The following is an 18,147-nucleotide window of genomic DNA, read 5'->3' on the forward strand; positions in this document are numbered from 1 at the left end:
TCGCACTGACATGTTCAAATTTTCTTTTTTCCTGCATAGTATTAGAGAGTGGAGTTCACCAGCATAACTGACCACACATTGTGGTGCTGATTTTTTTGTTCTTGTTTTTTGTTTTTACTTGCTACCTTTGACCCTATGTTATCAATTTCTGTATTTGATCTGCTTGGATCTATAACAGGATCTGCAGTATGAAATAAATGAAAATAAAATATATAATAATGCGTCGTTGGAGAAATATCCTTTTCAGTTAATTAATGCTCTAATACCAATGGTAGACTTCTGCTTAATGAAGGGAATTATGCTGGCCACATTACTTATGCTGGCTACATAAAAAATTTGATTGTTGTGGTTTCCTTCTTTTGCTTACAACATGACTGACATTAAGAAAACACTTTCTGTGAAAACAGTCCTTCCACCTGATACTGTTTCACAATTCTTCCTCTAACTGGTTGCTTTCTGGAGAAGTCATATTTTGTTTTGTGCTTTTCGCTGATTGTGCAGGATATATAAAGCTATGAAAGAGGTTAAAAACTGAAATGTACGACCTGTCTTGATCTCTTGTGGAACTGCCTTTGAGTAATTGGAAAGGATAGCTTTGTCATGAGTGCTAGACTTTAGTGCACTATGTTGTGTCCGCTTGAGTGCATTGAAGAAAAATTGTTCATTCGCAGGGCATGGCTACCGGATCTGCCTGACACTACTGGACCCACGCCAGCCTCAGTGCTGCTGCAGTCTTCTGCTGGGACTTGACAGTGAGGGCAAATACAGAGGTAATTGTAGCTGGACACCTGCTTGTACAGACGTGTGGCAAGGTGGCCCTTGTTTCCCACTTTTTCTGTCACCCAAAGGCCTTTCAGCTGTGGCCAACATTGTGGCTCCACAGGAACCCTCGACATGCTCCAGGGATGCAGGCGAAGGCTGCCCACCGTGGCAGATGGGAGCATTCCTGTCACGGAGCTTCTCGTTGCCATTTGCAATTGCTTGTCTTTGCAGAGTAAACCCACGACTGATTTTATTCAGCTAGGGGCATAATGAACATCTGAAACAAAGTCACAAAAAAGCTTCAACATTAGAAACAATTCTAGTGTTCTTTTTGGCGTGTGCTTTTTGCATAAATGAAAAGCACTTCGTTAAGAATGGAGGTCACTGTCAGATGTTTGAAAATTGCTCAAGTAGTTCCTTGTTATTGTAGCATTAAGAAACATTTCTGCCTAATTTCTAAACTGTTCTTTGTTCAAAATGCCAGCGTGTATAATAAGTATGCTGCAACATAAACATTCCCAAATCAGGAAGGTATTTGTACCAGAAGCAGCGTAGCATTGCTTATGATTTTTTTCACAGGTAATTGGAAGTATGCCTGCAGTTTATTTTAACACAATTAGGCTGTGTGAATATCGGTGTTTTGCTTTGAAGCAAATAAGAGTGTCGAATAATTTCAAAGTGAATAACTTGAATAGCTGTGGTATTTTCATACAACCTTGATAGAACAGCCAGAAGTTGACAAAAAAGAAAGAAAAGAAAGTGGGGGTTCCTTTACTTACAAAAATAGAGGTTCATCTCAGTGAAACAGTCAATTTTCAAATTGCTGTTATGCAGATAATTTGCATGCAATAACAACGGTTCAACTTTCTTTACGTCTGTGCTAAACTCCCTTGTCGTGAGTCAAGCAGGAAAATAGCCCGTTTGTGCCTCTACTGCATGTTTTGTCACTCGCCCATTGCTTGCTCGATAACATACCAGGGAGGTGTTCTGTAAGTCTCCACCTAGTGGACTGTCCATTTTGGCTGCTGCTGAAGTGGTGGTTGGCCTGCCTAGGGTACGAGCGAGAATGAGGCAGTAGCAGCTGAAATGGACAGTCCACTGGGTGAGCACTTCTAGAATACCCTCTTGCTCATCACCTTTCACTCCACAAGAGTCATTCTAAATTTGTATATCCGTCACCTGCAAGCACTACTGCACATAACTACTTTTTTCATTCGAACAGCGAATGAGTGGAATAATCTGCCCACCAACACTGCACACCACTCCAATACTAGCCATTTGACGTAATTCATTTAAAACCTCGCACAAATGTGACAACCAACCCCTCATGTATATACCCTGCACCAGGAGCACTTGAAGGACACACACACACGCACGCACACAGAGAGAGAGAGAGAGAGAGAGACAGACAGACATTGATTTAATCAATTGGTTTGCTTGCGGTGATGACACCTGACCAATGGTGGAATGTCAGGGAGCATTTAATTGATCGATTCGCTTGCGGTGATGACGCCTGACCAATGTTAGAGTGTTGGGGAGCATTTAATCGATTGATTCGCTTACGGTGATAATGCCTGACCAATGTTAGAGTGTCGGGGAGCATTTAATCGATTCGATTGATTCGTTTGCTCTGATGACACTTGACCAATGGTAGAGTGTCAGGGAGCATGTAATCGATTAATTCTCTTCTGGTAAGGTGATGACACCTGACCAATGGCGGAGTGTCAGGGAGCAGTGAGGAGATGTCTAGTGACTGGGGAAACTGGGAAATGTCAGGGAAATTCTAAGCACTTGAAAAGGTTATAGAATTGTCTGGGAAAACTTTTGTTAATGAGTGATGTCAGGAAAAATGAGTACAGATAGAGCATTTGTGTACTTGACATCTCATCTTGTATTGTTAAACATTCCTCTGCGCAAAGCTTTTGCAATCCTGTATGATGTCCCATGTACGATGTAATGATGAAACCGTGGTGGCACGAACAACGTTCCATTTTTTTACTGACATCCAAGACAGCGAAAAGATGTCTTAGAGAGAGCAATGCTGAAAATGGCATTGCTTGTGCAAGCATCAAACTACCAAGCACAAAGCTTGAGCGACAGGTCAGTACACCCAGCTTCCAACTGTTGATATTGCCACAGTGACTCGATCCCCAGTGGTGGTAAGGCTTTTAATTAAATTTTATTTTGGACAGCCATTGTCCAGGAGCCTGGGACTAGAGGTGGCATACTTGCTTGACATCGTCCTGTTGTTTTCCTTTGCCCTATGGTGAGATGGTGGTCTGACAATGATGGACTACACAACGAAGTGTAATGGAAAGGACGGATGGTTGGCACTTTCAGTAAAATAGGGACAGACAAAATACATGATCTGTTCTTGCTTTCACAACAGTTTGTCTTGTGCTTCATCTTTTTCTGAGCTGGTAGTTGTGACATGTGGAACAAGAAGCTAAATATGATCACACTGATCCTTAAGCTCCGTATTCTTGTCTGGCTCATGCTTGCTTTGCCTAAGAAAGCTGCTTTGAATGCTACTAGTGCCTGGGTAAGTAAGATGCTGTCTGTTGCAGTGTCCGAGTGTGAGCCGACCCTAGCCAGCTTGGATGGACTTCTGAAAGAGCTGAGGCAAACCTGCAACCTGTTACAGTTTGTGCGTCATGTGCGACAGCAGTTCAAGAACCTGTTACTTGCACATCCAGTGGAGCAGCCAGCGCAGATTGTTGATGAGCACCAAGAAGCAGTGGCCAAGGTGTGCGATGCATAGCACCTGCGTCATCTTGAAATTGTTTCTTCTCAAAGTGACAGTTTTCAAAATATAACGAAACAGTTACGGCACAACCTATCTCGTAATGACTGTCGATAATGTGATTAGCAATCAAGCAATGTAAGGAAATACAGTAGAACCTTGTCATGCATTTTAGAACAAGATGTGAGAAAGAACGTACTAACCAGTAAAATGTATGGTCTGAAGTTCCCCCAAAATTCGGCAGGCTCAACTGTAGTTGACATCTACATAATGTGAAGCAATGAGCGAAGTGTTGCATTATGAAACACCGATGCGCGTCAATCTTGATGCTCCCAAGCGGCCCGAGATGCGCATTGTCATTTTTGAAACTTCGGCAAGCTTATGTTCGCACTCCTCGAGTTCAGCCTGGGTCAGCAACTTCTTCGGATGCGCATTTTGACGGTTAGTTTTCACAAAGCCCACTCGGTGAGAATCGTTGTGGCACAAAATGCCGATGCACTCTCGTGGGATCGAGAAACTTAAGACTCGCATTGTCGTTTCAAGACAGCGATGGGAAACTGAAACTAAATCGAGCTGGTGGGCAACGCCGATATGAAACTCCACCAGAGCGAAGCATGACGCTCACTTCGCGCCGCCTACAGCAGAGAACGGCAGCGTGTTTGGGTTGTCACTCATTAAAGTATAAACCCCATGCAAGCGATCTTGCGCGCAACAGTGAGAAGTGATGCGATAGAGATTGCTGTCGCATTCGCTCGTCGCCTACAAGTCGTACCCCATGTGAGTGACGATATTGAGTGACGTCCCCCCTAGTGTTGCCGATATGACGGCAGCAATATCTGCGCCAAAACTAGCAAGTTGTTGTATTCTACTGTAAAAAGCAGCATAAAATATTTCTGAAGGTCTTGCAGTAGGTTCTTATCCTTGCACATATAAAAATTCAATCATTTCCTTGTTTCGTGCAACAATTGGTAGTATTTGAGTAATGTATATGCAGTTCTGGCTTCGCGCTATTGGTTAGTCGCTCATAGCACTTCCAGATGACGAGTGATGAATTCTAGATTTCCAGAACCAAGCGATCTGTTCAAGCGATGGCCCGTTTTGTCGCTTAAGGCCATCACCCGTCGCTGTCGCGCACAAAGTCGCTCTCATTGGGCTTAGCCTTAAAAGCGTGCAGTATGCTTCCTATGCCTCACGCACTGTAAGACAGGTGAAGATTCTTATCAATGGATTGGCAGTGAAATGAGCCCACTCAGAAGCCTGCATGCTTTTTTTAACCTGGTACTTGGGTTGCAATGTCTACAACAGAAGTGGAGAGTCTGGCGAGCGAGATTTCCACTGTTTTGCTATCAACTCCTGTTGAAACTGTGGGCAAGTATGTCCATCTAATGTGCGAAGCCCAAAACAACTAGAAAATAGCCTGCAGTGTGCTGCCATATACAGGTCATCTCACATAACTTGAGCCAAAGTTTTAAAAATGAATGGCACTCTGGACGTGAGTTGAACCAAATGCACAATGTTGGCACTGGCGTAGAGCTACTCAGGCTATTTTTTATTTTCCCCTTAACTAACGGATTAGTTATGCTTAATTAATCAACTTTTTAAGTATCCGCTGCAGACTCAATACAATGTTGTAGAGCACCTTGAGCACCAAATACACAATGTTGTAGAGCACCTTGAGAAACCCATCAATAAATTGTTTCCAACACTATATATCTTACGTGGTCCTTCTTTCTGCATTCCAAAAAAAGCCCAGAAATATGAAAAAATACTATATGACGGGGTGTGAACAAAGTCGGCAACACTTTGCCAGCAGCATGCATTTGCACTACCATGCGATAAGAGCAGCATGCCCAAATACCTACACCAGGCACAACAACCTGTCGCGGGCCAGTCTCGCTGCAGCTGACCTTGTTCATCCATCGCACGCTTGAGGGCGGCACAATAATAGTGCACAAGTGCCCCTTTACATGGTATTTTTTTAATATTTCGCGAGCATTCTTTGGCATGCAGAAAAAAGGACCATGTTATCGTGTTGGAAACAATTTACTGTGAGGTTTCTCAAGGTGCTCTACAGTCGAACCCGACTATATAGAACCCGTTTAGATTGAATTATTCTTTATATCGAACAATTTATAAACACCGTGTAGTTACAATGAGTATATATAGCAGAAGTTACGCTTACATCGAACAAAAATAGCAGCAACTCCCGATATATCGAACGTCAAGCGGCGGAAAAGTGCTCCTAGAAGTTGGCTTTCCCTCACGGTGACGGGGAAACCCGGCAACGCGGCTCCATCAAACTGCTCTCGTTACCATGACCACGCTGCGTCGAGCGATCCGTCAACACCCCGCTGCAGAAAATGATCCTGGCCCGCCCGCAGCGCTTGCTCAGACAGCCAGTCAGAGGCTCTTGTGCCCTCGTCATGAATGATGGCGTAAGTGCGAGTTGTCTCGCTGTTTTTGTGTTCATTGTGTTTGCACCTTGTGGGCCTTCTCCCGCAGTGTTGCCGTGATGAAGTGGCAGAATTCTCCTTTCATCGTGAAGCTCGAAATCATAAATCGGGTCGAACGCAGTGAGATGTGGATGCCCCGCTGCGTGCAAGATTTTAAGGAACACTCTCGGCACAATCTTAAGGGGGAGATTAGGGTATGGTGTACTAGAATAGGGCAGTGTGCCGTCCGGCAGTGAAAACGTGCCTCTTTTTGCGATGACGGCCGGAGGGGGCTGGAGCACGCCGGTCTACTGCAGCGCCACCTGTTGCTGCAGCTTGGAGTCATTGCTGGCTAGAGGAAAAATAATGGTGCAGCACAGGGCCTCCGGGATTGGTAGTTATGGTTGTCGCAGAGGTCATGCATGTATGTATGGAGCTCGCTCATTGCTTACTGTGGTTTTTCCTGCCGCATTCGCACATTCTTTATATGCACGGCGAGCGCTGGGTTTCTAAATGTCTTATTGTGCGTGTGCATGTGTTTACATTGAGGTTCCTGCATAACGATCAGAACTCCGGGCTGTTTCAGATCAGGCACACTGAGAACATTGGCTGTATTCTTGCTCTTCGGCACCATTTTGCAGAGCAAAATATCCGAATGATGGCGGCTGCATTCATCACAGAGCAGTATTTTTTTTTCTTCAGTGAAACCTGGCGAATGCTTTTCTGGCTGATGCAGCATGAAGGGAATCCTGTGCAACCCACCAGGCACAGTGCTCCTTCTGGGCTTTTCAACCTCGTGTGTTTAGAAATACTAAACATGTGCGTGCTTAGCGAACGGAGCAAGCAAACGAGCGCTTGTTTGTTCTCTGCAAACGAAACATTGAGCAGAAGATCAGGAACACTGCACGTGCAACTTAGACGGCATTATTGATGTATCGTAACAGCTTGTATTATTTATTTTTTGCAAATTATATTAAATTGTGTTTTGAGGGCGTTTTACTTCATAAATGCTGAAATTTTTGCACAGCACGTTTAAATTTTGTGCGCTAGGCACGCCGGTTGATTGCAGCACCTCTCTGGTGGCGGCGTCGCAGAAGCGTCCCCGCTTCTCCCATTGTTTTGCTGTAAAGATGATAAACTGGCCCATCCCAGTACATCGTAATTAGGGCTAAAGCGGACAAACTCATGACCCGATGCCCGAGGGGCCCAACGTGTACGCGCAGCCGTGTACAAGTGGTTCATCCGAAATTGCTTCAGACGTGATGGCTTCCACGTGCCCGTCGATGACTATAAATTCTGATGAGTACGGCAAAGCGGTTGCCGGTGTTGCCGAAGTTTAGAGTGAGCAGTCAGAATTTCTGAAAGCCGTTAATGAATCAACGGTCGACGAGCTTGTGAGTGCAGATGATGGTGTCATGATCACAGGAGAGCCCGAAAATGAAGACTGCCAACATCGTACCGAGCACAAGTGAGAGTGGGCACAATGAGGAAAGCAACGACGGTCCTTTGCCCACGTCCTCCAAGGTGATTGGTACACTCGCACTAGTCTGGTGCTTCTGCGCGAATGTGGAAGGTTGCGGCCTCAGCTGCTCCGACTCCTTAGACAATGTGGAGAAGTGCGTGCATCGCGAGCAGCGAAATTGCCCAAGCAGAAGGAAATACAAGACTATTTCATGCGGAACTAAGCTAGTTTCATCAATAAAGTGATTATATAATGTTATGTGCTTTTATGACATCCAATTCTTTAGCAGGCGTGTATCGAATTATGCTCTATATCGATCTGAGGTGTTTTCTTGTGAGTTCGATATCGCCGGGTTTGACTGGACAACTCAGTGTATCACACTTTGGGTCTTCAGCCAATACTTAGAAAGTTTACTAATTAAACATAACTGATACGTTAGTTAAGGGGAAAATAAAAAATAGCCTGAGTAACTCTAGGCCAGTGCCAACATTATGCATGCGGTTCAACTCGTGTCCGGAGTGCCTTTCATTTTTAAAACTTGGGCTCAAGTTATGCAGGACAACCTGTATAAATAACTTGTCGGAACATTCGCTCTAAAGGCACTTTGGCCTCATCTGGTGTTGTCGGCTCAGCACTGGTCGCAGAAGCGAATAGGTTAACACTTGGTTGGCCATGTGCGAATGCTTTCATTTCAACAAATCCACCACATTATTTTCAACTCGCGACACTGTATTTGGATGGGTAATCTTTGAATGCTGCTGTTCCAGCAGGCATTCTGTCCCAGTTGAGTATTTGGTGTAATAACCAGATTCTTTAGAAGTTGGTTGCTTTTCTTCTCAACTTCATAGCAATGTAACTTCCCTGCAATAATGCCTTTCTTGCACTGTAGGTGCTTCTAATAAATACTGAATAAAATAGTGTTGGAAAACCCTCGCTCTGGGTAATGATCATATAGTATTGTACAGACATGCCTGAAATATGTCGTTTTAAAATGCAACATTTTTAAAGTGAGACAAGTGTTCCACACATAGAGCGAATCAGATGAACACAACCTTGCCAGGATGGGCAATACAAGATTGGCACAAGTTGCCATCATTGTAGATTGTCAATCTTGCTTCCATAACCATCATCAGAACCATCTGGCTGATGGGGCTAGAGCAAACAAATGTTTGTACTACATAGCTACTCAGTGCCTTACTCATTATAGTCCACAAGCATAATTGAGGCAGTCCTCATTGGCCTGCTTATAAATGCACTAAATTAGCGAAGGCTTTTCAAAAATTTTCATTAATTTCGCAGTAAGAGGTTCATTATGAGAAAAGGAAATGAAGGGGCAAACTAGTATTCCCTACACTTTGTGCCGCAACCAAAAAGCTGGTATTGTAGGATGAGCTCAGGGACTTGAAAAGTATTTTCTCATATTTGGGCCACTTCGGCATGCTAAAGCTTTTCAAATTTTGCGAAGTTTAGCCATTGACTGATTCAGAATATAGTGCAGTCCATCTTTATCAAGACAATTTATCGCTGAACCCATGTCACGTTGAAGGTCAATGTTAATCTGATTGGCATTGAATCAATATAGCGACACACCGTATTGCCAGCACTCAAACCCACCATGTATGAGGTCTCCCTCCCGCTTCGATGCTGTGAGCATCCCCTTTGGAATGGGGTTGTGCCACCAAGATCTTGTTGTTATATTGCCTAATGTCCTACCTACGTCAAAAAAAGAAAGAGGAAAAAATAAGAATAAAAAAGAAAACCCCACGACAAATTCCCGTCACCGAACTTTCTGAACCGCTATTGGGAACTTTGTTTTTGTACACCTCTGTTTTTTGTCCTTTGCCTACTTTTCTTCTTTCAGTCACCTCTTACTAATCTCTATTGCAGACACGTTTACTATCCCCCTGCTCTCGCTGAACCCAAGGGCTTCGAGGAGGCCAGATGTTCCCAAATCAACAGCTGGGCAGATGTCCTCACATTCTAATAAAATGTGCTCCATCATTTCCCTAGCTTTACCACATGAAGCACATGCTTCTTCTTTGTACTATCTCGCTTTATAAGTGCGTGTTCTAAGGCATCCTGATCTCACTTCGAAAAGTAATGAGCTTCCCTTTGAGTTATTGCACAAAAATTGTTTCTTTCCTGATTTCGTTTTTTTTTCTCTTAAGTAGTTACTTATAGCAGGTTTCTTTCCCACTGCTGCCACTTATGAGATTACCTCAGCCTCCCTGACTCTCCACTTGACGTACTTTATTGCCGTGCTGCTCAACATACAAGTCCCATACTTGCTGGTAAGCTTCCTAGTTCTTTTCCTGTACAAATATCTGAACATTCTCTCAGCTCGTTTACTTTCTTTTGTATTCCCCAATCATTCTTCGTAAGCAATTTTACTTGGTGCTTCCTACTGGACACGCTGCGCCATCTAGCGGCAGTGCTGCAAAGTTTGTGCATGGTGCACATGTGCAGTGTATGTGTATACTTAGACAAAATTGTCTGAATGTATACGGCGTGGGTGCAATTCTGCATTGATGGTAAGCAGACAAGTGCAGCCTGTGCTGTTAGAAAGTAATATTTTGTCTATCAAGCCGATGATCCTGTAGCTCATGTTTTCTGAATTGTTGAATTATTTCTACGATAATAGCTACATGCTTTCGTGGTTTTTCTGTCCAACTGACTTGGTCATATACAAGTCAAGACTTTTTCTTAGCCAAGCCAAGCTAAGATAGTAGGATATGCCAGTATAGCCAACTTCCGTTAATTTGACCCTGACGGGACCGATGAAATGAATAGCAATATGTGCCGTAATGTGCTAAAATCTGAGTTATTTTTGTTAATTAGCCGCTTTTGCATCTCGATTTTTTGTGCAAAAAATTTTTGCCGCTCCAAGTATTTCAGCTCAAGGATTGCAATTGTGAAATCTGCTACGAGTGATTTTTAAAGAATTCTCTATAGTCTAAAAAAACATCCTGTGTAGTGGACAAGTCCTTGGAATGTTTAGGAAACTTCTAGGTATACTGTATTTTAAACATTTTACTTCTGTAGTAGTGTTGGCGTTTGAACATTGAAGTCTACATACAAAGTTGGTGAAACTCTACGGACAACTTTTACGGTTTTGCTGCCGTCTGTTTTTTAAAATGTTAATGGTGTGATCAGTCTGTTGAAAATTAGATGCAGCTCTCTGTTTGAAGACTGCATTGTTCTAAAACAGCATCGCAGTTATCTTACACACATTATTTTAGGCAACGAAAGGATAGAAAAGTTGGGCCAGACCCTCATATGGTGGGGGGGGGGGGGGCCTGTCAGAAGAAAGGAATGATTAAGTTTCATATTTTGACTGCACTCGTGGCCTGAGGTTAGCAGATAGTGTGAGGCTTCTTGGTGTTTAGTGCACATAGCAGTGTTCTAAACAATGTGCATATACTTGTTGGATGCAAGTAAAAAAAAACTCAGCTGGAACTTAGGGCCTATGTTGTCGTCTTGAACTTGTGTACATTTCTCACATATTCTCCCCCACCCCATTTTCTGTGCTAATAATCTTCTTTCATTGAATACCCGCAGAGGAACTCCCAGTGCAGTGTGTCTCTATTTAAATAAAACGCAGTTTCACCCAAAAGACGAAGCATTGATTGCAATAGCAAATTAGTAGACAGCTATATGAAGTAAGGATAGTAGCTTTATCAGCCATATAATCTTGTACACATTTGCTTACTCACTAAATTAACAAGCATGGTATCGCACGCGCACAAGCAAACATGAACACATTTCACTCAATGACTGCGAACACTCGCTGTCAAAACACTGAGTGGGGAAGCATGGCAGTAGCAGCACGCAAATTGACCACGCTGCCTCTCGCTTCAATGCAAACTAAGCGGTGAAAATACAGCACACACGAAGCTGTCGGCATTTGGCAATCTCTGCCCCCATTGCAGATTACTTTCAAGATATGGCCCACGTGGCTGCACCATACGCGGCAGCCGCAGGAGTAGAACGCCCCCCCTCCCTCCCTTGCACGCACAAGATTCCACCCTTGCACACTTTCACTCGCACAAACAGTGCACGGTGATGATGTTATCGCCCTTGGACTTTATATTGAAGCTGATGGCAGAAATACACCTGGAGTGGCATTATAATTGCTATCGCAGTAAAATGAAAATATCACTTGGGAATGTGCTATACGTCCTACGTACAGGTGACATGCCTGCAGTAAGCTTTTGCCCTATTGTGTTGCATCCTTCATGCAGTAAATTTATAACAAACGTCAAGCATCTGTGCAGCTTGTCTTCTTTGCTTGCTTTCCACTAGTGCCATAGATATCTAGATTTTAATGAACTTGCTTAACAAGTTCCTTTGTTTCACATCTCCTACAGTCTGTGTTTAACCCAAGGAAAGGTGCACTCAAATCTTGCAAAGATTTTTATGGTGCACAGCTTGAGAAAAAGTAAAGTATCAGCACCACTTTGGCCCAAACACCATGAGACGGTCTTTAATTTGTCCACATTATGATACAAGCTCTAAATTCCATAAACATGGACTTAGATATATCTTGTCAAACATGCAGCTAGCCCAAAAATGGCCAACTGCAGCATTGGTGGTGAAAAGTATATTTTACATGTCTGAGGTCAACAGGGCCCATCTTTCCAATCTGTCACTTGTGAGTTATTGAACTCAGTCATGGTACTAAAGGATGACTGGAAGACACAGAAGGAAGAGGATCTGCCGCTTACAAGTCTAGCTCTGCTGCTGATGAGCAGCATGGAGTAACTCGCGCTGTAGGTTGTGGAGTGGCCACTGAACTGGGGAAAACGTCAGGGCTGTAAAGCCTGGCTGACATGCTGTTCGAGACAAACATCTTTGCCTGGATCAACACTGTCGTGGAACATCGATATCTTCAGTTCTCGTGAAGAACACACTGGGTTGGAACCACACAGTTTTTGTCAGCACTTATGCAGTGCTTGTCTGTAGGGACAAGCATCTTTCAGAGTGAATTCCACAGTGACATAAGAGCACCTGCTCACGAGTTCCTTTCATGATGTCTGCTTGAGCAGCATTGCAATAAGCGAGGAAATAAACATACAGCTCCATGTGGCACCAAATGTTGAAAGTGGTCCATCAAAAGATGTCGTTGACTCTCTATCCGGGCTTTGGACCAAGCTCCTGGACGTAGCTGGCGGGAAAGACGCCCCAGTGGCCATCTTTCTCGCCGTGCCACCAGCCATCTTCAGCACGGCTATGCACTGTCACCAGGTCACCTGCATACACACACATACCACATTTAGCTGCAGCCAAAAAGCATGCAAGTCTTGTATTATCAGATCAACTAAAATGACCAGACTTGCACATGACAGTGGTGCTCACAGAATGGTTTGCTCATTGTTTTACACTGTGCATAAAATGCAAGACTGTGTCAAATGGCATTTGCTTTGACACTTTTGACAGGACAGTAGCAGGTGTAGATATGGTGTTTGTACTAACACCAGTAGTACTTGTGCCATTCATAAATGAATGAATAAAGCATTTTATTGCAGCGTAGAAGAGGAAATTTATGCTGCATGCAACAAAACTGTGCTCTTAGTAGATCAAAACCTTCGTTGCACTTCTTTTTCAGACCATGATTTATAAGGCAAAACCTGGCAATGTGCAGCTATTTCTAAAACAGTATTTTTCCTCTGCTTCTGCAGTTACTCCATGCAGTTTTGCTTCCCCAAATTGTTGAGCACAGTGGTGTCGACGGGAGCTTGATGTCTGGAAGTATTGCCACACCTCCTAAGTGTAGATCACCTAAGTATCTCTGCCATACTTATACATGTGTAGTGGAACATATGCATGTTGTGATTGCTGGGACATGGGAGAAAGCAACCATGTTGTTGGTAACGTGCACGGTACATTTAGATCGATGTCGTTTTCATTGCGTGTGCGTGTGTGACCTGAAAAGTTAGCTTGTGTGCTATAGGATTTTTTAGTTGAGCCTAAGGAAAGGAGGCCTTTCACATGCACACCTTGTGAAATACAGGCATCCCAGAGAATAAGCACCTAGGATGCTTTTTGATGATGTGCACTTAGCTTATTACTTTGCTGTCTCCTCTTAGGCTGCTTCTTCATACACGATTTTTCTTTCTCTTTCTTGGCCATTTTTTTCTCACAGAATCTACTTTCTGTCAAGACACACAATTCATGCATATTCAGCAAAGTCAGCAGACCACAGCAGTCTCTTTTCTTGAAACTTGCCTGCATAATTGACACATCTGGTTGTGCATGCAAATTTTCATTGTGCTGCAATACGCTGCTAAGCTTTTCCCATTGCACCAGATGCTGGTGAATGTCTTGCATGTCGAATTAGAAAATTCTTAATGTTGGGAAACTGGTTGGCTTACCTATGCCAAACTGCAAACAAGATTCAACGAAGCTGTCACTGCTTTTTAGAATACATGTTTCACTTTTGTGTTATGACCTATTCTTCTGAAAGAGGGATCAACCTATTCTTTTTATGTACTGCTGTCAATTTGGAGAAGTTAATGAGAATTGCATTACTGAACAAACATACCACTTCACTGTTCTACTAATATAACTTACCTGGGAGAAGCAAAGCCAGTGTACTCTTGTTCAGCTTGCTTTGGTAAAGATGCACATTTGTAGAGGTGTGCGAATAGTAATTTTTGAGGCCGAACGAAATACCAAACAGTGCCAGAAGTGAATCGAATACTTGTTGGCAAACTTAAGTCATTACATTGCACATCAGTATGAAGCATCATTTTAACTAAAAACAAATCATGAATCATGGAATCATGTTTACACGCATGGGGACTCTTTGGACTGTACATGGTCATGCATTATCAGATCGAAATTTAAAACTGCTGCCTTGTGGGCCAGTTAGCGAACGCACATACGTTCGAGGCAAAATGAGATAGGGGTGTCATTTCTGGCAACGGCAGACCGAAAAACAATAGACGTTTTCTCTAGTTGGAATAGTTGTAGCTGATAAGTACACCGAGATTTAATTTAGAAGAAAACACCCAGGTGCAGCAAGCATAAATTGTACCGAATGGTACCAACTGCCAAATGTTGTGCATGTGTGAATGATTGCAGCTTAGCTGGAACAGTCAGGCTCTGTGTTTAACCCGTTCAGCCGCCAATGAATTCTGTTGATTGAAAACCTACTTTAACCGCATTTCTTGCATATTTAAAATCATAAGAGGCTTACAGCTGCAGAATAGATGAATTTTCATTTGTTTAGAGAGTTTTGTCAAATTTACAGAATATGGACTCTATGCGAAAACTCACTACAGGAACATTACATGTGAGAACATCAACTATTTCATCTTTAGCAGGCTTGGAAATCACCTATACAGGCACTTAAAAATTATGCCTGGTGTGACACAATGTGAAAAACTATGAAAGGAATGAACCCACTACATGCAACTACATCCTTGCACCGAGAAACCACGCACAACCGTCTCCCTTCCCACTTGTTTTACTAAAACATTTTGAGCTGGTGATTCAAGCTAGCAAGACGATTCCAATTAAAACATTTTCAAGATGCATGCGACACATTTTAAATATTGTTACGGAAGGATAAAAGAAGAGGAAGGAAGAAGATCGCGAGACGCTGACTGCTGCGTGTTGTTGCTGGCCAGCCATTCAACTACTCTGACTCTGCTTGTATATATATTGTAAATACAGTCTTTCTATACTTCCAACATCCCCATTATATATTGGTGGGAGGTGCTGGGTGCCACGGCTTGAACCGGAGCTCTGCAATGGATGTCGCATCACCATCTTCACCATGAATGACGGTGAGCACGCGGGATCAACATCGTTGCCGCCTCCAGCGTCACCGTCGCCAGCTACGTTGCTGTCCCCTTCGGTTGTGGTTGTGCAACCCAAGAATCCTGGAACTTTCTGCGGGACCAATGGCGCTGATGTTGAAGAGTGGGCGGCCATGTACGAACGCATGAGTAGAATTAATAGATGGGACCCTACGCTTATGCTTGCTAACCTGTTGTTCTACCTAAGAGGCATGGCAAGGGTGTGGTACGAAAACCACGAAGAGGAGCTAACCAGCTGGGACCAATGCAAAGAGAAGTTGACAGAGTTGTTTGGCAAACCAGCCGGCCATAAAATTGCCGCAAAGCAGGAACTGGCCTCCCGTGTCCAATCCCACATGAAGTTCTATGTCTCATACATCCAGGACGTGCTGGCGCTTTGTCGTAAAGCCGATCATGACATGACAAGCTGAGAAGGTCGGGCACTTGCTGAAGGGGAGGCCTTTAATCTGCTCATGTGCAAAAGCTGCTCTACAGTTGATGCTATCATCAAAGAGTGCCGACAATTTGAGCAGGCCAAAAGCCGAGGCGTACTACAACCATTCGCTAGACTTTTCAATACTGCCACAACATCGAAGTGTGAAGATCAGCCCACACAGCAGCATGCATCACCATCAGAGGACGTGGTGCGAATCGTTCGACGTGAACTGCACGTGATGGCGCCCGCAGCTTTCTGTTTGCTTAGCCCTGATGCTACCCCTTTTTCAGTCCCCCTCGTACAAGCCATCATTCTCCAGGAACTTGAAAACATTGGCCTACATTCTGACTGTGCTGTCGCCAACCCCAGAGCCAACGAACGCCCTTCTACAATTTTCACTCCACCCCGCCATTTCTCTCTGCGTTATTGCAACCCGACTGAGTGGAGAACTGCGGACGACCAGCCAATATGTTTAACCTGTCGCCGCATTGGTCATGTCGCCCGATACTGTCGCAACCTTTGGCCCTCAACATTCCGCACGCCGACCAACCTGCGCCGTTTTGATGAAAATGCCCGCAATGTTTCGGCCATCGCCAAGTCTAAGAGCGCTGACAACTCTGCAAGGAACACATTGTACAGTCGCTCGCCATCACCGCGCGGACGCCAGTCTCGTTCACTGCAGCCACGTCACCTTTCATTTTCTGTGGCTTTTGGCCGCACCCTTTCGGAAAACTAAGAAATGCATCCCTCGGAGGTGGTGTTACGTTGCCTACTACCACAGCAAATCCTCTATCTGTGCCCACAAGGAGAATTGTAATTGACATTAAAATAGCGTACCTGTCCAAGCACTCATCGACACTGGAGCCCACGTGTATGTCACAAGTGCTAGCCTACGTAGACGTTTAAAGAAGGTCCTCACCCCAAGCAGCTGCCCAAGTGCTTCGTGTGGCCAATGGCAGCGTGCTGGTTGTTCTTGGAATGTGTACTGCACTTTTAAGTATAGCCAGCTACCCTACTTCTGTTCTCTTTTCTGTGATCGACAACTGCCCTCGTTACGTTATCATTGGATTGCACTTTTTATCTCATCATCCTGCTCTCATCAAATGTGCAACCGACGTTCTTCAGTTGGAACTGCCTCAATTCGCCGATGCTCCGAGCACTGCCCCACCGCACTTGTGCTCGCTTCACGATGTGTATCTGTCACCCGAAGCAGTCACTTACGTCACTTTTACCGCACAGCTACAGATTCCCAATGGTGATTATGTGCATCGCCCCATTGTCGACATGCTTTTGAACCAGAACATTGCTATTCTGCATACACTGGTCACGGTTACTAATGATGTCATTCTACCACTTCTGAATTTCAGCCTGTGCCCTCAAGTGCTTCTAGCTGGCATGTTCTTGGCCAGTGCTTCTAGTACTTCTTAATTTGACATTGAGAGTCTGAATGCCGAGAGTGGTTTATTAGCACCAGTTGCAGCTCACAGCTCTGGTTCCTTAACGGGTGACCTCGCGAAAATGATTGCACCTGACCTCACTTCTGCACAGGCCACGGACATACGTTTCCTGCTCGAATTATACAGTGACATTTTTTATTTCAGCAACATGCCTTTAGGCCAAACATCTGTTGTTCACCACCGTATAAGCATTGGAGACACAAATCCTATTCGTCGGCGTCCCTATCGCGTATCGCACGCTGAACGTAGAGTCATCCAATCAGAACTGGAAAAAATGCTGAGCAAAGGGGTCATCGAACCATCAGCCAGCCCTTGTGAAAAAGAAAGCTAGTATCTTGCATTTTTCCGTCAATTGCCGCCACTTAAACAAGATCACACGAAAAGACGTCTACCTACTACCACACATTGACGACGCCTTGGACTGCTTGCGCCAAGCTAAATACGTCTCGTCCATTGATCTTCGATATGGCTACTGTCAGATTTCAGTTGATGAATTGGACTGCAAAAAGACGGCCTTCATCACGCCGGGTGGTTTCATCATCATCATCAGCCTTGTTACGCCCACTGCAGGGCAAAGGCCTCTCCCATACTTCTCCAACTACCCCAGTCATGTACTAATTGTGGCCATGTTGTCCCTGCAAACTTCTTAATCTCATCCACCCACCTTTCTGCCGCCCTCTGCTACGCTTCCCTTCCCTTGGAATCCAGTTCTTAACCCTTGATGACCATCGGTTATCTTCCCTAATTACATGTCCTGCCCATTCCCATTTCTGTTTCTTGATTTTAACTAAGATGTCATTAACTCGCATTTGTTCCCTCACCCAATCTGCTGTTTTCTTATCCCTTAACATTACACCCATCACTCTTCTTTCCATGGCTTGTTGCGTCGTCCTCAATTTAAGCAGAACCCTTTTCGTCAGCCTCCAGGTTTCTGCCCCATACGTGAGTACTGGTAAGACACAGCTGTTATCCACTTTTCTCTTGAGGGATAATGGCAACCTGCTGTTCATGATCTGGGAATGCCTGCCAAACGCACCCCAGCCCATTCTTATT

The 18,147-nt window shown here is 44.2% G+C and overlaps 2 protein-coding genes across 6 annotated transcripts in view; one reads left to right on the plus strand and one right to left on the minus strand.

Annotated features, from left to right (window-relative positions):
* LOC142571314 (uncharacterized) overlaps positions 1 to 10,312 on the plus strand; it is a 43,139-nt gene extending 32,827 nt beyond the window's left edge. Inside the window, exons 5-7 of one of the 2 annotated variants that reach the window (XM_075679573.1) lie at positions 672 to 770; positions 3,330 to 3,508; positions 9,571 to 10,312. In XM_075679573.1, coding sequence (XP_075535688.1) covers positions 672 to 770; positions 3,330 to 3,508; positions 9,571 to 9,780 — 488 coding nt within the window. In that variant the 3' untranslated portion in view covers positions 9,781 to 10,312. Of the gene's footprint in view, positions 1 to 671; positions 771 to 3,329; positions 3,509 to 9,286; positions 9,509 to 9,570 lie in introns of those variants that run through there. The other variant, XM_075679574.1, reaches the window with a different exon arrangement.
* Positions 1 to 18,147, minus strand: part of Nost (Nostrin) — a 109,136-nt gene that overhangs the window by 15,973 nt on the left and 75,016 nt on the right. The window contains exons 12-13 of one of the 4 annotated variants that reach the window (XR_012825845.1): positions 12,474 to 12,648; positions 9,014 to 9,112 (exon numbers count right to left, since the gene is read on the minus strand). Coding sequence is in view for 2 of the 4 variants with exons in the window: in XM_075679571.1 (XP_075535686.1) it covers positions 12,530 to 12,648 (119 nt within the window). In the remaining 2 variants the exon portion in view is untranslated. Of the gene's footprint in view, positions 1 to 9,013; positions 9,113 to 11,859; positions 12,649 to 18,147 lie in introns of those variants that run through there. The other 3 variants (XR_012825844.1, XM_075679571.1, XM_075679570.1) reach the window with 3 other exon arrangements.

This window comes from Dermacentor variabilis, chromosome 2, assembly GCF_050947875.1.
Source record: "Dermacentor variabilis isolate Ectoservices chromosome 2, ASM5094787v1, whole genome shotgun sequence".
NCBI lineage: Eukaryota > Metazoa > Arthropoda > Arachnida > Ixodida > Ixodidae > Dermacentor > Dermacentor variabilis.